Consider the following 21648-nt stretch of genomic DNA (forward strand, 5'->3'; position numbering starts at 1 on the left):
CAGCTCGCCCCAGTCGCTGATGCTACCGTAGAGCGCCCGGATGTGGATGAAATCGAACGACTCCGGCGGATACGTCCATTCGAGCTGCGCATCCTCGAGGTGGAATATGCAATTCGGCGGCACCCACGTCGGCTGGATGGGACTAATGTCGGTTCCTATGATCTCGGCAGACGGATAGGCGTCGGACATGTCGATGGCCCAGATGCCGGTGCCGGTGCCGACATCGAGCACCTTGGTAGGCGGCTTCTTGATGGGCGCCTCGAACAGCTGATCGCCGAGCAGCATGGTGACGAAGTGATGCGAGATGTCGAGCCCATTGTTCTGGCGGTCGTCATTCGGACCCCAGTACTCGGTCGTCTTGGAGTTCTGAAACGTCCGGCCGTGGATGTTGCGGTAGTCGAATATGCTCTCCGACAGAGAAGCCGTTGAGGAGGCGCTGGGCAAAGTCAGGATACCATTGGAATGCGTGCTTCCACCATCATCGTTTCGACCTACGCATCATCCCAGTCATCTACGCCAGAATCGTCTTCATCGTTCTCTTCCTGTTGCGAGCCGTGTTAGCTCACAGGAATTCCGCAAGCAAAAGGGAGACATGGCAGCTCCTGCGGCCGTTGCAACGCTGGCCGGCAGGATTAGCCGTTAGGGATGCGGCATACAAAGGGGATTTCAGCGGCCGGGGCCGGTTCGACCTGTGCCGTCGGTGCGGCAGGCTCAGGGGATCTCGGCTCTGATGGCTGTCTGGCTGACGAAGGACCGGCTTGCGCGCTTCTGGGCGACGACGGATTGGCTGACGAGGGACCGGCTTGCGAGCTTCGTGGCGACTTGGGGCTGGCCATTGTGACTCCCGAAACTTGGCTGGGTTAGAGAGACGAGGAACGGAATCCGATGGGAACCACCATCAGAGGTGCCTCAGCTCTTATCAGCAGATGGCCCCGCGCAAAGCAAATCCACGTCTTTATAGAGAGGAGAAAGAAGACGTCGGTCGTGTCGTTGCCCCCCTCACGCATGTCCTGCAGAGATTGTCCACCCGCGTGCGTTCAAGGTTGTTAGTTCATTGATGCCACCTGCACAAGGACGGCTGTCACTGAGAAGCGCACAACTGGGGGCGTCACTTTTGGCTCTAGCAGCGCCTAGCGCAGGGAGCTTCCGTCGAATCCTGGTCCTCCGAAGCTGCTTGCCCAGAGCTAAGATTGAACCGCGGCGAGCCATGGACGCAAGTCGCCTAGCCGGCGTCGTCTAAAGTCTCCATTCCGAGGTGTCATGGCCCTCCGCCTGAGATCCCGGCCCCGATTCTCCTTTGCTCTATTCAGGAACCGACAAGACGAATTGTTTCCATTGTGGCGCCCGCGTAATCATACCGGCAGGATCGCTGTTCGATTGCGGTCGAGTCGCACCGCGGATGGCGTTCGAGTTTGCCTCACGTACAGGTGACTGGTCAGAACGCATGCACGGCACATGCGTGTCTGCGTATGCGCAACCTGCATCGCACAGAGCAGGATACAGTGCGGAAACCATGCAACAGCGAGGCGGAAACCCGAGGCCTTGCAGCAAGGATGCGTGGCGGAATAGCCGAGCTGATGCTTCAGTCTGCTGCGAGTTTGTTTGCTGGCCTCGATGGATCCAATTAGGGCCGGAGGGCGAACAGAACGGAGGTGGGGAAGAGAAAAGAGACAACAACCAGATGGGGGCACGTGACGCGGCTGCTATGGGCACAGTGCGGGTCGTCTCGCATTGGCACATGCGAGTTGTGGAAAGATTCCGCCTCCTGCTTCGTACGAGCACGAGTAATACAACCAGAACTCATGAGCCCCTCACTCTCACATTGCATGTCGAGGCTGCATGAAACAGGGGGGAGGTCTGGATAAGTTGGACAGGCAAGTATCATGATGTAGTCGGAAACGACAACTGACGGTACAGACAAAGGCCCTGCTATTCGTGCAACCGGGCATATCAGATGCGAAAGAGAACAGGGTTCCGATCAAGATACATATACGAAGCAATATTGTATGTTGAGAGGACATACACCTGGCAGCTCCCAAAAGCCTCGGGAGTTGCTCCATCTGCCATGTGGCCAATAAACGGGATGAGTTTCCACCGGGCTGCTGCAGCTCGATTCGCCAGCACGACTGTTGTTGTTACACTTGCAACGGTTACATGGACCTGAGCGGGCTCTATATTGACCACTTGTGACACAAACTCAAAGCAGAGCATTTCACAATGGCCCTCATCGAACTAGCCAAAGACCCAAAAACTCCTTGTAAGACTCCTTCTGATCAGCATGCTTACATGTAGACACGAGCCAACTTGGCCCAGTTGAGCACTTGTGGCCGCTGTCAGTCGAGTTAGCCGCCGGCCTCAACAATCAACCCCAGTCCACATGTCAACAACTTCTGTATTTTTTCTTTCTCTTCTTCTCCCTGCATCGCCCACGTACATGGCTCCTCCTCCATTCTCCACCCACACGGCAGGTCTGTATCCTCACAGTATTCATGCAAGGATTCTCGTCACTCGTCGTATTCTTTCGTGCTACTGCTGGGGAGCCGCCGCTGGATGTATTGGATGGCAAACAAATGCAGTCGGATATACACATGTGCCACAAATCGACACTAGAATGAGAAGCACGGCGCATCAATTGCCGATTCGAGGCCAAGAGGCAGCAACGTGGCCGCGTGAATGAGTTGATATCCATGCAGAGTGCAAGACAATCTGTGGAGAGGGCAAGGATCACATCGGGGGCGCACTTTGGGGTCTTTGGGGGTAGAACGGAAGGACGGCAGTCGTGGAAAGGAGTCATTCACCGTTTGCGAGTGCGTAGATCATATCTGTCAATAACTACTCAATCAGCATCTGGCATCTGGGGTAACCATTAACATGAAGAATTGCAGCAGAATCAAGCCGTTGTTCCCCACTAGTACCGTATATATGGGGGAAGGTCTCGGCCGAATCGACTTCAACCGCGGACTTTGTTAGCAACGACACCGACGCCAGGTATAACTTGACGACGAGAAATTTGGTAGAAAGACAACATACCAAGGGCAAGTGTCTTCTTGCCTAAGGTTTGATCATCGAGATGTCGAGTTGTCTTCCTTCCTTCCCCGCCGGACCTGGGCAGCAGCGTGTAATTGAGATCGAGGGGGGTATCAATCATCATCCTTGTACTTTGGACACATGGCAGTGTTGTCTCGTGGCTTCGAAGGCACTAATGGCCTGAAGCATGTTCCCTAAGAAAAGCAGGGAGTGTATTATTCTCCGTCCGGGTAGATTGAAGCTGTGCCCTTTTGCTATTGTTCCTCTTCGCAAATTGACTCCTAAACCGAGGTGGAGGATCGCATACCCTGTATTCAGTGTAGAGCTGAAATGCTGTTCGCGATGTTTGCTTTAAGAATACTTCAGCTCGCAGCCACACTGGGGCTTTGCTGCAGTCTCAGTACTCGAGGAGGATTGTGAATCATGAGGACGCAGACAAACATGTCTCAGCTGATGATCAAAGCAAAAGCCACAGCGGAAGAAGCTGAGGTTGTGCTGAACTGCGTCTTGTCTCAGGTTGGCCCATTAGGGAATGCTGCATGTCTGCTGCAGTTGGCAATGTGTCTGATAAGCACGCGTTGATAAGAAGAGATTGATGGTCCAAATGCGGGATGCGAAAAGAGAGCTGAACCTAATCTCCTGACACGTGCACGGGCAGAGATAGAATGAGGCGAAGCGATCGGTGCTGGCCGGACCCTGAGCTGATGAGAGCAGCGGCGTTGCGGCAGCGAGTGTCGGCGGATGCCGCAGTCACCGCAGGTCCCGCAAGGAGCTTCCATCAAGACAAATTGCTCTCATCATCTTCTCATTGATATGACTTGATATGGCCTGATGGTCAACAGAGATGAATTCGGTCTGAAGGACGTGGAATGATGGACTTAATGACAAGAGTTGCCTGGCTATTGAGCTCTGGTACATGGATCTCGAACTGAGAGCGTACAAGTTACATGTAGTAAATCTAGTAGATCTCGCTGAAAGCCCTCTTTCCCGGTAGAAACACCACCAGCGTCCCGTAGGACAAGATCCTGTCGATCTGAGCACATGAATTGCTTCCCTGGATCTGGCGCTGCATCTGTTTCCCCAGACAATGATGGTAGCAGCGCATGGAAGAACCCGGTTGTTCGGAATGTCCTTGTGCTAACAGTGGCATGATTTTACGTTGCGGCTCATCTCGCCTTGGCACCGGACCTCAGCAAATCTTGTCACAACAGCAATCTCAAACAGCCTCATGGTTCCCAGATTCCCTGATTCAGAACTCTAGAGCGGCAGATGTCAAACGATTCTGACCTAGTACCTTGAGCATCCCTTTCGGATCCGGCCCATGTTCTGCCTGCCCTTCTGAGCACAGCAAACAGCCCAAAAGGCGCCGGCCGATTCCTTTCCCGGGATGCTCCGGAGTGGCACCACCTCCCAAAACAAGCAACCTTGAACCCCCCCCCCAAATCAACTGAAGCGCTCTTCGCCTAACCAGCATAAGCCCCCCCCAGGATCGTTAGGCCAAGTGGTAGGGCCAGCCAATTAGCGAGCGGCCATTTGGAGGTCATGGGCGCAGAATGTCCTGACAGTGGTATGATATTGACTGCCCGGTGTGTGTGGCATCTGGCCATAATCGCAGGCTGAGGCGAGGAAGTCTCGTGAGGATGTCCCGACTTTGACATCATGAGGGAGTGAGAAACTGAAGAGAAGGAAAGCTTCGAAGGTTCGATAAGGGATGATTTGCATGGCGGGCGACAGGATGCGATGGCTCGTTGGGATACATAATGCTTGGGTTGGAAGCGATTCCAGGTCGTCTTTTTTTGGTTCATCATCACAGCATCAACAAGCAACGATACAAGCAATCCACTGAGGATTACCTCTCAACTCAACCACTTTCCAAACCATCTCAACTCCCTAAGATTCTTTCAGTGTATTATCACTAGGATTTTTCCCAAGCCGGCTTCAAAACACACAGATAAACCACCAACTCTACAACCAAAGACTTTTTGATCAATCCAACAACTTCTCTCAACATGTCTGCTGCAACCGTCACCCGCACTGCAACCGCCGCTGTTCGCAGACCCGGCTTCTTCATGCAAGTCCGACGGATGGGACGCTCATTCGAGCACCAGCCCTTTGAGCGACTCTCCGCCACCATGAAGCCTGCACGACCCGACTATGCTAAGCAAGTCGTCTGGACGGCTGGCAAGTTTGTCACGTACGTACAACCACAGGACTTGATGCATCCATATATACAATATGATCTAGTTGACTAACACGGGCTCTTGATAGTTATGTTCCTCTTTTCGGCGCCATGCTTACCTGGCCTGCGCTCGCCAAGTGGGCTCTGGACGGACACATCGGACGGTGGTAAAAGATCAGACTCTTGTCGAGGCAACGGGGAATAGACAGGACAGCAAAAAAGATATCTCCGGATAGAAGTGTCCATCTTTCGACTTGTATATATATATATGCTATACTCTGGGGGCGTTTGGATGGACTTTGGGCACGAAGCATACTTTGGCGCAACGCAGATACTTTAATCTGATTCCTTTTGTTAATTCAATCGAATGCGACTTACACGCAAATTGTGCAGTTGACCAGCGACCATGGCTCAAAGTAACATATTGGGCGTCACATAAAGTCACCCATCGGTTTCAGAGTCATCACTAATATCCTTTATAGGAAGGAAAAGAGAAAGAAGAAAAAAGGATAGAAAAAGGAAGGAGAAAGAAGAGAACAAGAAGCAAAATCCTACGACTTGGATCTCAATCGATGGTTCAGACACTGCTGTTATATGTAACGCAGGTTCGGGCCAAGGCTCCAGGGCAAAACACACTTATAGTATTAACGATGTAGATAGCAAGTCTTTTTATTAAGCCATTTCATTAATGCACAATCTCACACCATGTCTAGGGATTCGAAGGCCTCGTCTCAGTCCAGTCAACAATCAGCTTCCGCTCTGCAAACTGCCAAAACCCATCGTCCTGCTTCTTCAGAATGTCGTGGTACCGCAGACTCGCCTGCCACATCTGTCGCTGGCCATCCTTCTCCGACAGGTAATGCGCCAGGCAGTACGTCTCCCCCGTGGCCGTCTTGCCGTCCGCCTCGATGTCGATGGTGCTCTGGCCGAGGACGTGCGACGTGTGCTTGCAGCCCTTGGTGTACTCAAAGATGGGGATGAGGTCCTCTCTCTTGGTGACGGCCTGCGTGGGCTCGGTGCCCTGGCCTTGCATGTAGATGTGGAAGACGGGCTCTGCGATGAAGAGGGATGCTTGCTCCTCTGGGAGACAGCGGTCGGCGCACTGGGAGTAGCGCTCGATGACGCGGCGGATGTTGAGCCTGTCGCGGGCTTCTTCGGGGGTGAGGGGAGCTGTTGTCGCCATTGGGGTTGATGATGGGGGTTATAGCTTCAGGATAGGTACGGTAGGTTATTGAGGGGCAACAGTATATCGGCAAGTCTTATAGAGACTCAGGATGCAACGAAGATACATGTACCCAACTGATTAGATCACTACGCGAAAAGGGGGCCCATGAGTGAATATATCGATATATATACTCGATCTTCAATGAGGAGATATATGTGCACCCGAATGCCACCCTAGGGTAGTATCAGGAGCGTAGCGATATTCCCAATCCTGCTCGTCTGCAGAATGTGAATAGTGGACAGGAGCTATGATCTTACAGTTTGCGGCAAGTGCTCGTGCTTGATGCAACACAGACTTGGTGACTGTGGCATTGGCTAGCAACATTACTGCAGCTCTATGTTGGTTACTGGCTGGGGGACGGTGCAGGGCGGACAATATGTTTTTTTTGATTGTGCTGATAATGACAATTAGCTGGATGCTCAAGGCGAGTTATATAACAAACCACGTACATAAAGTCCGCTTCAAATCATTGTGAGGACGACGGTCTGGTATCGTTTGTTTCATCCTTTATGGCTTTATCTGGCTGTCATGAGCTCGAGCCTCTGATTCAAGCGCCGCAACCATCTGACCGGCAGTGGACAGTCCTCTGAATCGCGGCAGACGCTTTGACGCTAAGCAGGGTGGTCATCACTGATCAACCACACGTGTTACTGCAAGGAATTACTGATTCGACAGGTTCACGTCCTTACGGTGGATGACGGGTTGAAAGAGGTAGGTCCGTCAGCAATGCATGGATCCGTTGCTCCTAAAATGCTACAATACGTTGAGTGTCCACAACTTGGGATGAACAAGACCGCTTCGAGAGACCCAATGAACCACACAAATCGCCAAGTAGATTGTCCTGTTTGCCCCCAATCTGCCCCCAATGTTGAATTCGCCTGTAAAAACCCTCCTCACTCCGATAGATGCCTCCGTTGAAATCCTCCTCCCAATTCACACCCTCACTCCTCATCCTTGGCCTTAACATGAGCGCCTTTCCTCGACTTCTCGGGGTCGGACTGATGCGGGCCCTTTTTGCATCCTTCAGAGGTGCCGATGGTGCCGCAGCAGGTCCAGTTGAAGCCCTCGGGGACGTCTTCCTCGTTGTCTGACGAGTCAATTGGGCCGTCGTCGGAGATCTCCTCCCAGACCTCTGCCTTGTAGTTGACTTCTAAGACACCTGTAGCGCGGTTACAGTTACCAATGCATGAAGTGTGACAAGAAAGGTAGAATAGAAGAGACAACTCACCATCATGGTGTACACAGCTGGTATCGTCATTGTCCTCCTCGTAATACGGCTGGTCGCACTGCACGCAGATGGCAATGGTCGAGTCGGGCTTGTGCTTCTTAGACAACGCCTCCTCATCGAGCCGCTTTGCGTACGTGGCGACCTTTGCGCAGATGGCGGGATTCGTGCACAGGGAGAGCAGGATCGCCTTTGCCTGGTCGTTGGGGATGTTTCTCACCACCTCGTAGCTGTTGGACGGCTGAGTGCTCGACATGATTGACTGCTGCTTTTTCTTTTCTTGTGCAAATGTTTCTTGGATCAAGATTGAAGTTTTGCTGCTGATTTCCGGTGATACATGGCTCTGTCGGAGTTGGTTGACCCTCGGTGGCAGGGCTGTGCCTAATCCGATGCAAGGCGGAGGCAGCGCTACCCAAAGCAAGGTAAGGCAAGGTGTGAGCGAGATGATAATACGATGCTTACCGCGAATGGGAAGAGGCGATTACAGGCTTCAGAACTGGTGCGTTCGATTGCGACTACCTCACGGAGTGTGCTAGCAAAGAAGATGCCCGATATGGATGAGGCGTTACCACTCAGGCTGGCTGCCTGTAAGACATCGACCGAAGCCTCTCTTTTGCAAGTTCTCACCATTCATATGATTGTCAGGCTCGGTGGTTGTTTCGCGAACGAGGGCCGAACCGATAACCCTCGCTGACTCTCTTGCTGCAGCTCAATTTGCCTCGTCAGACAGAACGAAGTGGCGTCAATATTCACACGCAACAGGTAGCATCAAGAGAAGAAGAGATAAGCCATGCCATGATTCCACTGATACTGTTAAAGCGATAACGGACTTGGTCGTCATTGCTGGGGAGGCCGTTGAATGTTTCAGATACCTTAAGTCAAGGCAGCAACTCGGAACTCAGTACCCTTAGTAGGTATAGTAGGTGGTAGGGACGCTTAGGTATGTTGAGAAGGAGCAACTTGAGAGAGCACAGTGCGCGTCACGTGATTTCGCATCATTCACCTCCTCCTCGTCTTCGCTTTACGCGGGTCTCTTGTCCAACTTTCTCGTGGCTTTACTGCCACTTTCACCTCTTCAAATGCCGGCAGATGTCATTGAACTCTCAGATGACGGGGATACGGCTTCCCTTTCCGAGGACGAGGATGGCTTCGAGGGACCCGCCCGTAACCTTCCCCGGAAGCGCAAGATAGCGCTCGAGTTCACGGAAAAGGTTGAATGGACGGATGATTCAGACAGCGCGCCTCTGAGGCCGAAGAAGCGAAGAGCGAGGCGCAAATCTGCCAAGCAGAAGAAAGCCGTTAGGAGTGATGTCGGTGGAGACCATCTGGAGGACGACTTGGACATTGCGGACCTGCCAGACTATCTGATTGAACGGAGACGAGCCTTCGATGCTCAGCGCAAGCTCTATCACGAATCAGCCCTGATGCTGCCGCCAGACTACACAGATATTGATTTCGACGAGTCCAGTAGCCTCAGAGAGCTCAAGGAGCGGCCAAACTTTGACCCAGAAAGTGGCATCAAACCGTCTCGCCCCTACCACGACATCGAGCTTCCCCAGTCAGGCGGCCTCATCCCCGCGTCAATCGCTCAGTACCTGCGAGACTACCAAGTGGATGGAGTTCGGTTTCTGCACAAAAAGTTTGTGTACCAAGAGGGAGGCATCTTGGGAGACGATATGGGCCTCGGCAAGACGGTCCAAGTGGCTGCTTTTCTGACAGTGGCCTTTGGGAAGACGGGAGACGAACGAGACGACAAACGCTTGAGGCATATGCGACTTCTTGGAGAGAGATGGTATCCCAAGATACTCATTGTGTGCCCGGGATCTCTTATTGCAAACTGGAGGAACGAGTTGAACAGATGGGGTTGGTGGCACGTCGACATCTTTCACGGAGCCAACAAGGACGACGTGCTTGGTGCGGCCCGGGCTGGCATGCTGGAGATCATGATCACAACGTACGAGACTTACAAAAACTCTCGCAGCTCCATCAACATGGTCCAGTGGGACGCCATCATCGCTGACGAGTGTCACCGCCTCAAGGACCGCTATTCGGAAACCACCAAAGCAATGCAGGAGGTGAACGCGCTCTGCAGGATAGGCTTAACAGGAACAGCCATCCAGAACAAGTACGAGGAACTTTGGACATTACTGGATTGGACCAACCCGGGCCATTTCGGCACCAAAGCGGAGTGGTCTCAAACCATCACGAAGCCCCTGACAGTTGGCCAGTCCCATGATGCAACAGTTGCACAGCTGAGCCTCGCAAGGCAGACGGCAAAGAAACTTGTCCAAAACCTCCTTCCGCGGTACTTTTTGCGCCGTATGAAGTCTTTGATCGCTCATCAATTACCGAAGAAATGGGACCGAGTCGTCTTTTGCCCCCTCTCAGACTTGCAGATGGAAGCATATGAGAACTTTCTCCGCAGCAAAGAAGTCTCCATCATAAGAACCGCTTCGGAAGACTGCGAGCACGGCGGCAAGAAGGGCTGGTGCTGCGAACAGTATCTCCCAAGCGGCAAACGCTGGCAGAGCAGGGTCTTCCCCAGCATGATGACGTTGCAAAAGCTGGCCAACCACCTGACTCTGCTGGTGCCGATGACGACGGATCTAGAAGAGAGGCACGAACAAGAACTTGCGACGCTCCAGACCTGCATGCCGGACACATGGAGAGTGCTGTATGAGAAGCGCGATCGGATTAGTAACCTGGTCAACCCGGAGTTTTGCGGCAAATGGAAGATTCTCAAGAGACTGCTCAAGTTCTGGCACGGGAGCGGCAACAAAGTGCTCGTCTTCTCTCACAGCGTGCGGCTGCTTCGCATACTGCAGCATCTATTCACCAACACGAGCTACACCGTGAGCTATCTCGACGGCTCTCTGAGCTACGAAGCACGGCAGGATGTGGTGGACACGTTCAACTCCGATCCCACGCAGTTTGTATTCCTCATATCAACCAAGGCCGGTGGCGTAGGGCTGAACATTACTTCGGCGAACAAGGTCGTTATTATGGATCCTCACTGGAATCCCGCGTATGACTTACAGGCGCAAGACCGAGCCTACCGAATTGGCCAGACCCGCGACGTCGAGGTCTTTCGACTCATCTCTGTGGGGACGATTGAGGAAATTGTTTACGCTCGCCAAATATACAAGCAGCAGCAGGCCAACATCGGATATACCGCGTCGTCTGAGCGGCGGTACTTTCGTGGCGTCCAGCAAGATACCGAGCGAAAGGGCGAAATCTTTGGGCTCTCCAACATTTTCACCTACCACAGTCACATGGGCTTGCTTCGCGACATCGTGAACAAGACGAATATTGCAGAGGCCAAAGCCGGAGTGCACCTGGCTGATGTTGACATGGAAGAGGCAGCCAAAGAAGGAGAAGACCTGGGGGTCGTGAAACAGGAAGAGACCACCGATTCGGAGGATGGTGGCCTGAGCCAGCTGGCTGACTTGCTCACGTCCAGCGACCAGGCAAAGACGCTTGAATCGCTCAAGTCGGGCCAGCCGAAAAGTGACGCTGTGCAGGCCATTCTCTCAGCTGCCGGGGTGGAGTACACGCACGATAACGCTGAAGTGATTGGGTCTTCCAAGGTGGAGGAGCAGCTCTCACGGCGGGCAGAGATGAGGCTGTTTGACGAGGGAGACCTTGCCGGTCAGACAACCTTGTTTGCTGACACGGATGACGAGACTGATGGCGAAGGGTTGCATAGCACATACAAGCCGCCGCAAGATGTCTGTCTGCGGCAATTTTGCGAGATGGCGAGGGAATTCGGCTTTGCCAATGCCACGGACTTTGCCCTTATCGTGGAGAGTTGGACGACAGAAGAGAGAAGGAACTGCTTGAATCTATTCTATAAGAGACGCGAGGCTAAGCTGGAACGAGAGGCATCTCTTGATACAAAGGAGGGTATTGCCAGTCCGGCACACGAGCCAAAACTGGAGGCGATCAAGGAGGAGTTCGAGAAGGATGAGGCAAGAAGCGGGGTAAAGCTCGAAGCATTGGAAATGGGGCTTGGCAATATCAAAGGGGAAGAGGAGGGGGCGAGGGCAGAAGCGAGTGAGGGGTACAGGCGGGAAATGAAATTGGAAACCAAGGCTGAAAACGTCAAGGACGACAAACTGCGTGTCAAGCGAGAAATTGCTGCGGAAACGAAGTCGGTCTCGGTGGACAGCAAATCCAAGAGGGTGTCGATTTTCATCTCGGACGATGACGATGACGACGAGCTCTGAGATGTCAAACCACGCCAGCATCGCTCTCGGCGACGCTTACTTCGTCAGGATTCCAATCTTGTGAGGCAAGACCTGGTATGAAGGCTCGTCGGCAGGCTGGGTGAGATCAACCTCTTGAAAGGGGCCCGCGGCCCTGAGGTTCTTCTCGGTATCACGACAAAGCTCACACCCGCCCAAAAAGTGTGGCCAGATGAGGTTGACGAAGCCTATCGAGTCGACGATTGTTAGCTATGGACACCGTGACCATGAGAGTCTTGACTTACGCTGATATAGGCCGAGCAACAGGCCGCCTCGCCATACTTTGACGTGCTCATAGACGTACCAATGGCCGCCGGGCTTGAGCAGTCTGTACAGGAGCTTGATGTTCTTCTCTGGCTCGGGAATGCTGCAGAGGCACAAGATGCCAACGATGCAGTCAATGCTGCCTGGCTCAATCTTGCCATCCCACGCGGTAGAATCATCGACAGACTCGATACCGACGGGCACGACCTGGTAGATGTCGTCTATACCAATGTCCTTGACACGTTGCTGGAGCGCTTTGGCAGAGATTGGATTGGGCTCCACGCCATACATCTTGGTGATGTGGCCGCCCGTGGACTTTCTGTTACGGAGACCGTCCGCAGCGTCTGTGTCGTCGGCATTCTCGCGAAAGCGAGCAAAAACGTCTGCCCACATGCCACTTCCGGCGCCGACCTCGAGGACAGTTCCATGGATGGGGGAACTCAGGACGTCGTCATGGACAACACCGCCCTTGACGCGGCCCTGGAGAAGGGGAATAACTCGCTGCTCGGCATTGGTCTTGACGTTGGGCCCGACGGTCGCCCAGAAGGTGCCAAAGAGAGCTTCACGAAATCCTGAAAAGGAGAAGAGCGTGCGATACTTTTTGTCATGGATGAGGCCAACAACAGTCGCAGGAATGTGAGCAAAGGAGATGGACATGAATGCCCACGGATCTATCAGATGTACAAGGACATCTTTGACTGTGGCCCAGTCAGGCATGGCGAGGGAGGGGAGGGTGACTACCCTCTGTGACCGGCGGGCTTCTTAAGGCGGTGGTGATATCTGGCTTATAGCGGCCAAACGCTCCCCGATCTGGATGGCTGGGAAAATCGACAAAACGGCCCGTCTGCGAAGCGAAAAGCACAAGGACAGGCAAAAAAGGGACCAAAATCCTCCAAGCTTATCAAGGGGGGGGGGGCATAAGGGAAGGGAAGAGTGTGGCAGCTCGTGTGAGTGTGCGTTTTTATAGCCGCCACGCACAGTGTGCCAACTTTTGCTGCCGAACTGGAGCGAGCTGATGCTACTCTAGGAGCACACGAGCCTTAGCCCTGTTTTCTGTTTGTGCTGCGCCCTCTGGTGTCGACTCACCAAACGAAGGCGTACAGTACGGATGTGGGGCCGATTCGGGTGGAGTCCCGGCTCTCCGATTGCCGCTGGTCAAGATTTGGATGATTTGATGCTTTAGGAGCGATGATCTAGGTCATACTATATGCCTTGATGGGAGGGGGGAGGTCAGGGAGGTCTACCAACTGGAACATTGCATATGCAGGTCACATAGTTGGAGGGCATGAGGTTGGAAAGAAGCCGCTGAATGATTGAATGAGCGGCTGCTTTCGACAAGTTGGGATACGGGACACAGTTTGATATACCCTCTCTTCGGCGTACCACAACCAAACAGTTACTCTTTCAAGATAGAAGATGCTCTTATTTTACCCCGGGTTTTGGAACCCCTTGGTAGGTACAACTATCAGCCGTGCAAGGAGCTGCTGATTAGTGAACAGAAAGCGGCCATTTGCGCCCCCCTGTAATCCTTGCTTTCGAGGCTGTTATGCTTCACGTTTCAAGGTGAGGATTGCTGACGATTGGTTTGTGAGCTTGGTTCATGCATGTGTGGCGGTTTGCTCGATATGGAGTTGGGGGTGCCTTGCCGTGGGATGCAGTGAGGAGGAAACTTCACGGCCCTCTTCAGCAGAGGACGAATGTACAAACCATTCGTGCGGTGAATGCACCTTTTCATGGCGTTTAATTCTTTCAAGATTAGAATATTCAACAAGAGTCCCTTCTCCGGGGACAACCCAGCCAATGAACCCATCAAAACGCCAGAACCAGCACCCGGATTGATCAAAAGCGCTCTCTATCCGAACCATATCAATTACCACCAGCAGCCCGCCGAAAAAAACAAGTCGGAAATCACAAAAGCTCAAAATCGTCCAACTCATCCCTATACTTCATGATATTCCTCTTAATCTTGCTTCCAACCGCCCAGGTGACAAAGTCCTCGGTGTTCCTCGTCACCAGGAACGCAGGGTCCGTCACCTCGTCCGTGCCGACGCGCACATGGCCTTGCTCAATGAGCTTGGTGGCGGCCTGGACGGTCTCGGCCATGCGCAGACGGGTCATGACGACGGGCAGGCGGCGGCGGGCAAAGGCGCTGACTGTGACTGCGTTTTCGACGGCGGAGAGCTTGGAGGCGGAGGAGAGGATGCCCATGTCGTAGAGCTTCTGGAGGAGGAGGTCTTCGTGCTTGCGGCGGAAGGGGGATTCGGGGGGTAGGAGGGAGAGGCGGTGGGCGAGTTGGCGGATGGACTGTGTTTAATAAGAAAAGAAAAATATTCGTTAGTTATTCTTCTCCCTTCTGGTGAGATCGAGTGATGTTGTTTTGCTTGATGGCTTGCCTGGGGGGCGTGTGGGAAATGGAAAGTGATATGGGAAGGCTGGGATTGGAAGTTGGGGGGGTGGTTGGAGGAGGAGGAAGACTGGAGGACGTACGCCGCAGAGACGGTTGTATTTGTGGTAGTCCTCGGGCTTCTGGATCATGTACCGCCTGCGGACGAGCTTGTCGCGGTGGCCGTCGTCTTGCTTGTACGTGAAGAAGTCGGTCTTGCGGAGGAGCTTTTGCTCGTGAAACTTGAGCTTGCGCACCATGTTGGCGGGTTGCGCAGTTTGCTGGACTGAGAAGAGGCGCTGTGCTTGGCGAGAAAAAAAAAAACAGATGAAAACGAAAAGTCGACAGATTCAAGAGTAAAGGAGTGAGTCTGGCGCAAAGAACGGGGAGGGTATCGTAGGGGTTGTTGGTTTTGATTGAAGAATATTGGATGCTTGATGAACGAATGCCTCGACCAGAAAATTGTCAAGATTGGAGAAAAGAAAAAGAAAAAAATGGGCGGAATGCCAAAGTGGGGGGCCACCGCGGAACGTCTTCCGTCCCGCCACCTCCACGTTTTTTCCAAACTGCCGCAAAAACACCAAGCCAATTCCCAATCACCACCAAAGGCAAACGAGATTCACCGATCCGATTCAGCATCTCGTTTTCAGCTCCAGCCCTCCCCCAATTTTTTTTTTTCCAAAATCCGCCCGCCATGCCGCCTCTTCTGCCCGCCTCTGCCGTCCGCGGTCTTGCCATCCGCTCCTTCTCAACAACATCCCCCGTCTGCGCCCTCCGCGACACCTCTTCCAACCGGCCCTCGTCAAGCAGCAGCCTCCTCTCCATCAACAACTACAACAACAACAACAACAGCTCCTCCTCTTCCTCCTCTTCCTCCAGCCCGCGATCCTCCCCCTACTACAACAACTACAACAAGTACCGCTCAAATCAGCAGCAGAACCAGCAGCAGCAGCAGGGCAACCCGGGCGACGCCGCAAACTTGATGATGACCCGCCTCAAGCGCGACGGCTCTGTGACGCTGCGCAACAAGCAGGCCCAGCTCGAGCAGCTGCGCAACCAGAAGAACTCGGCCGACTACCTGCGGCAGATGCCGCGCCGGTGGGAAGCCGGAGACGTCTACTCGCCGCACGACATGAGCCCCGTCGAGATGCAGAAGTGGCGCAAGAGGTCGCCGCGCAAGGCGGACGTTGTGGATGCGCTGGGGATTCGGCCGCTGGACATGTACAAGGTATGTGTTTTTCTTCTTCTATTCAACTCCTTCCGTTTAAACAAACAAGATCAATTGCATGGCGAAATAAAATTGTGGATGATTAGAAGAGGAGGGGGAGGGGGGTCCGATCTGGAGCTTGCTTCATGTGCTGACGACTATTTAGAACTTCTCTCTGATCCAGGAATTCACTTCGACGTCGGGCCAGATTACGCATTCGTCTGGCACGAGCCTGCGGCCTGTCAACCAGCGCAAGATTGCAAAGATGATTCGCAGGGTGCAGGGCATGGGGCTGTACCCCACGATCCACGCGCATCCCGAGATGATCAGGGACAGCTTCTTCCCTGAGAGGAGGTAGAAGAAGAAGAGATGAGGCTCAGTATGAAGGAAATGCACTGTGGTATGATGTTATTGGATGCTATGTGAGCTGACGCCCTACATATTGTTACATATGTATGGCCATGATCGCTCCCGGTTTGTACTTTTCTCTTTCCTTTCCCCGCCGAATATGTGTACAGTAGTAGTAGATATCAACCCCATATGTATAGACATACATGTCATGAACATTATCCTGCACCATCTTGTCCACGCTCGCCTTAGGCCTTCAAGGGCCGTTCTATTTTGAACTGACACAGCGAGTACTCGTCCATGCGCCGTCCCACCTTCATCAGCTCTGCCCAAGCATCAGGGAACCGCCCCTTTGCCCACTCCTGGAACCCCTTTTGCAGCAGCTGCCCAGGCAGCGCATTATACGCAATGCCAAGTCTGCAAATTGAGATTAGCAACTGTCAACGACAAAAAAAAAAAAAAGGCAAAAGGAGAAATGTGTGTAAAAACTCACGTCATGGCATCTGGCTCTGAACCTACGACGCTCGCCATCTTCAGTAACAGAGCCCGGATCTCCTTCTCGTTCCCGCTCCCGGCAATGGCGCCAATGTACGCATTGTACACTGCTGGCGGAATGTCCAGATCCATCCTCTCCATCCTGTCCCAAATCTGCCGGGCTTGGTTATGCCCGCCCGACTTCTTCTCCAGTGTCCAAAATATCGCCTCCAGCGTCGCGTACGACGGGCCCTCTCTCGACTGAGTGATTTGGGTCCAGCAGTCCAGCGCTATCAGGGGCTGGCCGCAGCCCGTGTATGCCAGCATCAGAGCCGTGTATAGCTTTGTGGATGGCTGTAGCGAGGTGTCCATCTTCAACATGTTATGCACCATGTCCAGGCCTTCGGGGTCAGGATATCGGGCAAATCCCTCCAAGCATGTGATGTACGTTTCCGCCGTTGGGTGGTACGACTTGTTTCGGTGAGCGCGCATGTGTCCAAAGACGTGTGAGGCCATGTCGGATCGCTTCCGTCGGAAGAAGCCCTTCATCAACTCGACTCGTCGTTCGAAGCTGGTGTCCTGGAAGAACTGCTGAAGTAGCTGGTATGCGCCCCATGCTCGATTCGTGCTCGTGCTGGGGTCCAGGCAGAACGAGACGAATGCGCTCTGGACAATCTCTCGCTCGGCCTCGCTGTATAAGAAAGAATGTATTGATAGGATGTCCATGACATCAAAGTGTTGATCGTTTTCGAGAAATCTCAAGCAGAGAGCCGCAACGGTGGCCGGCTCAAGCCGTATCCGGTCTTCTTCCACTGCCTCCAATAATGATGAGATCAGCTTGAAATCGGGCTGTTGTTGAGCAGCCAGCGCCACCAGGTATGCGTTAACCGCTTTGCTGAATTCGCCAAAGAGATGCTGCTTGGTCTCTAGAGTCCAGGGCTGTATATGCCTGACCTGTTTGTATGCTTCCCGTGCTTCCACCAAGTTGTTGGTTGCAAGTCGAAGAAAGAACAGAACCAGGTGCGTCTCTCCGTCCGGAGCGATGCCTCGTTTGGCGGCGAGCGCAAGAATGTCTTCTCCCAAGGCCACATCTCTCTGTTCGACGGCAACTCTGAGAAGGTCATTGATGGTTCGAGTATCTGGCGACAGCTGTAATTTGCCGTGCACCATGTGCGACATCATGACATCCACCTCCGCGAGGCTCTTTCCAAGGATCAGTATCGCCTGAAGTATCACGTTCCAGTGTTTCTGCCTTGGCTGCAGCTCGCCCAGCTCGAGGAACAGTGAAGTGGCCCATTCCTGGAGGTTGTTGCGCATGGCAAACGATGCGATGCTTCGGTATACCGAGGGTCGTGGGAGCTTGCCGGCGACGGGCTTGTTGAACCAGTGCTTGGTCTCGGCGATGCGATCCCGCTGAGCAAAGAAGTCGACTATGATGGCCTGCAGTCCGATATCGTAAGGGACCTGATGATCTTCGGCGTATTGTATCAGCTCCACCAATTCGGCCTCGCATCCCTCTCTTGAAAGGCCGCGGGCAACGGCTTCCAGCAGTCGGTCCTCCTGGGTTAGATAAAGAGCGTATTCCGGCTGCGCCCATTTCTCATAGAGCATCTTGACCGCCTCGCGAGAGGCACCATACCGAGCCATGGCCTTGACAAGATAAGTCCACTGCAGCTCCACAGCCTTTGGGGTCTTGGGAAAGTCCCTTGACATCCATACGGAATAGAGCGACTTTGCGAAATCGAGATGATGCTGCGTCCGTTCTATGGGTTCAACTTGAAGCAGCGCCTGTCTTGCGTACGATAGGTCGGAGTGCGTCAACGGCCGCATTGGCTGGTTTGGCTTTGGCGTCGAGAGATACTCGAGCAACCGACGACACTGCAGGGCCTGGGTGCTGTTGAGCGGCGTCCGGCTGTTGACCTTGTGCTGCATCAGCTTCTTCCACGACTCGAACAGCTCGGCCCGCGGCGGCGGCCGGACGTTGTCGAGCATGTGGCTCCTCCACAGCATGATTTGCAGCCATCCCGGCTCGTACTCGGGCTGCCTGACCTCCCGCGGCGGCTTCTGCAGCAGGTTGCTGATGAAGGTGCGCTCAGAGGTGGCTCGCAGCCTCGGCCTCGGGGCAATCGACCGTCGACGGGCTGGAGTCGCATAGACCGCGCAGGATGGCGCCGTCCGAGCCTGGCAGACCAGGAGTCGCCTGCCATGACGGGCCAGGTTTGCCCTCATGGTGTGAATGTGTCTTATGTCTCGATGCGCCTTGAGGGGGGTTTGTCAGACGTCAATTGGCGCATGGCGGAGCTTGAGAGAGTCACTGGTTCATGTTTAGGACGGGCGAGCTGCACAGAGACTTGCGCAAATGGCTGGCGAGTCGGACGACGTCTCTTGATGGCTTCGAGCTTGGAATATCTCGAATGGGATTCCACCAGCATCATTTGCTGGAGCAAGTCGAGCATTTATTTTTGCCGAAGCTTCTCCGGCGGGCTACCTCTATCCGTTATCAGTACGTACCTTGTGCCCCGCGATTACACACAAACTCGTCCATCTGGAGGTACGGAATGATCTGAATATGATGCCGTCCGTCTTCTGGCTTTGGCAACTGAATCCTCCTTGAGAAAATGTATTGAAAAAATGGATCGATTTACTCCTTCATATCCTTCCTTCGAGTTGCAACGACAAGGATGTAACTGACCTGAGTCTTCATGTTGGATCTGCTCTGCACATCATGGTCGCCTTTGCAGATTGGATGCATCAACATCCGTCTTACGAAACGGCAGCAATCTTCTGCGCGCAGTGACAAATTGTCCACCAATCCAATCGTCCGAATGGGAACATCATCAATGGCTATTACATACTAGTACTGCCCTCTCCAGCTTAGCATCTTGGTGCTGCGGGTTGCCTGTCTATCTCGTCAGCACGTTATCTGCGACTTGCTCAAGGCCTCCCGGATTTAGCGCGGCGCTGCCACTCTATGGCCAAGTCTAAGTCCATCAACCGCTGCCAGGTTCATCGGAGATGTCAAGTATTCTGATTCGGCGATTGTGGTGAATCGAATCTACATTACTCATGCTCTTTACATCAGCCGACTTACCGAACTGAATGAGAGTGTAAAGGGCAACGGCGTGTTGGGCGTGTTGTATTTGTGAGCAAATGACGTCTGGCCTGGGAGTTTCCGAGCGTTTCCAGCAAATCATGATGGGCATGGGGATGGAGCAATCGCTATAGTGGGCAATGATGGCGAGGTTGCGTCGATGCAAATTGGAGTCGAACTGGAATTCCCGGCTAAACAGCCGGCTCTAACACGCCCGAGCACGCCCTATCTGCAGACTCATGTGTGGAATCTACGAGAGCCCCTCTCAGCTATAAAGATATATGTCGTCCTTGTTCCCCCCTCACCTTGACTCAATGTTAGACAGTATATCAAACAGCAATAGACAGAGAGCAAGCAAGTAAAGCAACCCACAAGCCCAAGATGCCTCTCATTGCTCAGAACCCCAAGCCCCGAGTGATCCTCGGCCTCATGACCTTTGGTCCCAGCGAGGATGAGGGCGCCCGAATCACCGACATCGACACGTTCAACAAGGCCCTAGACGTTCTGCAGGCCCGGGGCTACAACGAGGTTGACACGGCGCGAGTCTACGTCGGCGGGGCGCAGGAGGCCTTTACGCGCGAGGCCAACTGGAAGAGCAGAGGCCTCACTCTGGCGACCAAGGTCCAGTACCCTTGGGCGCCGGGATTGAACACGGCCGACAAGGTCGTCGAGTCTGTCGAGAAGAGCTTGAAGGAGTTGGGAACTGACAGCGTTGATGTGAGTCTTTGATGGACAGATGCTCCGACGGAGAGCACTCCCTTATGGAAGATAGCTCATGGCTGATTGCGTGACATAGATCCTATATCTTCACAGGCCCGACCGTGGAGTCCCGTTTGCCGAGACTCTCGAGGCCGTGGACCGTCTTCACAAGGCCGGCAAGTTCGTCAAGCTGGGCATCAGCAACTTCACGGCCTATGAGGTCGCCGAGGTCGTCCTGACATGCAAGTACAACGGCTGGGTGCGTCCCACCATCTACCAGGGCATGTACAACGCCATCACCCGCAACATCGAGTCGGAGCTCTTCGTCGCGTGCCGGCGCTACGGGCTCGACATTGTCGTGTACAACCCCCTCGCCGGCGGCCTCTTCTCCGGCAAGATCAAGTCCAAGGACATCAAGCCCGAGTCGGGACGGTTTGCGGGAGACACTGCCCAGGCGACCAACTACCGGAAGCGATACTTCCGCGACACCACCTTTGAGGCGCTCAAGATTGTCGAGGAAGCGGCCGAGAAGGCCGGGCTGACGCTGATCGAGGTTGCGCTGCGCTGGATGGTTCACCACTCCGCGCTCAAGGTCAAGGACGGAAACGACGGCATCATCATCGGCGTGTCGAGCGTGCAGCAGCTGGAGCAGAACCTGACGGATCTGGAAAAGGGGCCGCTGCCGGAGGAGGTTGTGCAGGCGCTGGACGACGCCTGGCGGGTATCAAAGGCGGATTCTGTCAACTACTGGCATGGAGAGCTGGAGTATGGCTATGACACTCTGCAGGCGCTGTTTGGCGAAGGAGCGAAATAGAGCATGAGGCTGCTCGGGCGGCTTGAGGACGGGGAGTGTCAGATGACTGGACTTGTACCATGCGAACAAAGTGGGCGTACAGAAGCCGATATCCGAGCACGTTTACCGCTTGTGTATATTTCACTTTTAATTTTAGTTCAAAGCACTCTACATCAAGTGGTAACGATGATTTTTTGGGTGAAGCAATCTCATTGCTGCGAGGAGACGCGACGTCTACATGCCGCCACATGAAGGCAACCCAGACACGGAGCTGGTGTCTTGATATCAATCACTTACACGCTTACGTACATGTAGGACTACAACCCTTTGCAACTGCAGCCGTTTTCACATTCAGCCTCAACTGCTGCATCGACGTCATTCCCGCACAGCCGCAGCGGCCTGTTCTCGAGGCTGCGTCCTTGTCCTTGTCCTTGTCCTTGTGATGGACCGTCAGCTGTTACAGTACAATGCAGCCTCTGACAGTTTCCA

General features: G+C 53.7%; 11 protein-coding genes across 11 annotated transcripts in view; 4 read left to right on the top strand and 7 right to left on the bottom strand.

The window, feature by feature from the left end:
• TRIREDRAFT_110877 (uncharacterized protein) overlaps positions 1-285 on the bottom strand; it is a gene marked incomplete at both ends in the record, with an annotated part of 867 nt that extends 582 nt beyond the window's left edge. Inside the window, one exon of the mRNA XM_006968447.1 lies at positions 27-285. Coding sequence (XP_006968509.1) covers positions 27-285 — 259 coding nt within the window. The remainder of the gene's footprint in view (positions 1-26) is intronic.
• Positions 286-495: 210 nt separating this feature from the next.
• Positions 496-836, bottom strand: TRIREDRAFT_110878 (uncharacterized protein; the record flags this gene model as incomplete). Its single annotated transcript, XM_006968448.1, has 2 exons — positions 496-542; positions 657-836. Coding segments are annotated over 2 exons (227 nt in total), but the record flags the coding sequence as incomplete, so codon positions are not given.
• A 4200-nt stretch (positions 837-5036) lies between these two features.
• TRIREDRAFT_110879 (uncharacterized protein) lies at positions 5037-5377 on the top strand (the record flags this gene model as incomplete). Its single annotated transcript, XM_006968379.1, has 2 exons — positions 5037-5221; positions 5296-5377. 2 exons carry the CDS (start codon positions 5037-5039, stop codon positions 5375-5377), a joined length of 267 nt encoding a protein of 88 aa, XP_006968441.1.
• Positions 5378-5915: 538 nt separating this feature from the next.
• TRIREDRAFT_110880 (uncharacterized protein) lies at positions 5916-6389 on the bottom strand (the record flags this gene model as incomplete). Its single annotated transcript, XM_006968449.1, has 1 exon — positions 5916-6389. The coding sequence occupies one exon, from the start codon at positions 6387-6389 to the stop codon at positions 5916-5918; it is 474 nt and encodes a 157-aa protein (XP_006968511.1).
• Positions 6390-7372: 983 nt separating this feature from the next.
• Positions 7373-7912, bottom strand: TRIREDRAFT_110881 (uncharacterized protein; the record flags this gene model as incomplete). The annotated part of the gene is made up of 2 exons (XM_006968450.1): positions 7373-7590; positions 7660-7912. 2 exons carry the CDS (start codon positions 7910-7912, stop codon positions 7373-7375), a joined length of 471 nt encoding a protein of 156 aa, XP_006968512.1.
• Positions 7913-8735: 823 nt separating this feature from the next.
• TRIREDRAFT_110882 (uncharacterized protein) lies at positions 8736-11882 on the top strand (the record flags this gene model as incomplete). Its single annotated transcript, XM_006968380.1, has 2 exons — positions 8736-11636; positions 11748-11882. The coding sequence occupies 2 exons, from the start codon at positions 8736-8738 to the stop codon at positions 11880-11882; spliced, it is 3036 nt and encodes a 1011-aa protein (XP_006968442.1).
• Positions 11883-12110: 228 nt separating this feature from the next.
• On the bottom strand, positions 12111-12881 carry TRIREDRAFT_67931 (uncharacterized protein; the record flags this gene model as incomplete). The annotated part of the gene is made up of 1 exon (XM_006968451.1): positions 12111-12881. One exon carries the CDS (start codon positions 12879-12881, stop codon positions 12111-12113), a length of 771 nt encoding a protein of 256 aa, XP_006968513.1.
• A 1191-nt stretch (positions 12882-14072) lies between these two features.
• Positions 14073-14860, bottom strand: TRIREDRAFT_81139 (uncharacterized protein; the record flags this gene model as incomplete). Its single annotated transcript, XM_006968452.1, has 2 exons — positions 14652-14860; positions 14073-14468 (listed from the first exon to the last, which is right to left on the bottom strand). The coding sequence occupies exons 1-2, from the start codon at positions 14805-14807 to the stop codon at positions 14073-14075; spliced, it is 552 nt and encodes a 183-aa protein (XP_006968514.1). The 5' UTR covers positions 14808-14860.
• Positions 14861-15232: 372 nt separating this feature from the next.
• Positions 15233-16112, top strand: TRIREDRAFT_81140 (uncharacterized protein; the record flags this gene model as incomplete). The annotated part of the gene is made up of 3 exons (XM_006968381.1): positions 15233-15348; positions 15427-15775; positions 15921-16112. Exons 1-3 carry the CDS (start codon positions 15242-15244, stop codon positions 16110-16112), a joined length of 648 nt encoding a protein of 215 aa, XP_006968443.1. The 5' UTR covers positions 15233-15241.
• A 91-nt stretch (positions 16113-16203) lies between these two features.
• TRIREDRAFT_23111 (uncharacterized protein) lies at positions 16204-18881 on the bottom strand. The gene is made up of 2 exons (XM_006968358.1): positions 16596-18881; positions 16204-16519 (listed from the first exon to the last, which is right to left on the bottom strand). Exons 1-2 carry the CDS (start codon positions 18803-18805, stop codon positions 16351-16353), a joined length of 2379 nt encoding a protein of 792 aa, XP_006968420.1. The 5' UTR covers positions 18806-18881; the 3' UTR covers positions 16204-16350.
• A 1145-nt stretch (positions 18882-20026) lies between these two features.
• TRIREDRAFT_81148 (uncharacterized protein) lies at positions 20027-21268 on the top strand. Its single transcript, XM_006968382.1, has 2 exons — positions 20027-20384; positions 20464-21268. Exons 1-2 carry the CDS (start codon positions 20049-20051, stop codon positions 21178-21180), a joined length of 1053 nt encoding a protein of 350 aa, XP_006968444.1. The 5' UTR covers positions 20027-20048; the 3' UTR covers positions 21181-21268.
• Positions 21269-21648: the final 380 nt, after the last annotated feature.

This window comes from Trichoderma reesei, assembly GCF_000167675.1.
Source record: "Trichoderma reesei QM6a unplaced genomic scaffold TRIREscaffold_23, whole genome shotgun sequence".
Classification (NCBI taxonomy): domain Eukaryota; kingdom Fungi; phylum Ascomycota; class Sordariomycetes; order Hypocreales; family Hypocreaceae; genus Trichoderma; species Trichoderma reesei.

Bases quoted from the DNA above. Each gene is read 5' to 3' on its own strand.
- TRIREDRAFT_23111 (XM_006968358.1), bottom strand. From the start codon at position 18,805: ATGAGGGCAAACCTGGCCCGTCATGGCAGGCGACTCCTGGTCTGCCAG. The intron at 16,520-16,595 runs GTGAGTTTTTAC...CTCAATTTGCAG, and splicing joins TCAGAGCCAGATGCCATGAC to ACTTGGCATTGCGTATAATG.
- TRIREDRAFT_81148 (XM_006968382.1), top strand. From the start codon at position 20,049: ATGCCTCTCATTGCTCAGAACCCCAAGCCCCGAGTGATCCTCGGCCTC. The intron at 20,385-20,463 runs GTGAGTCTTTGA...TGCGTGACATAG, and splicing joins TGGGAACTGACAGCGTTGAT to ATCCTATATCTTCACAGGCC.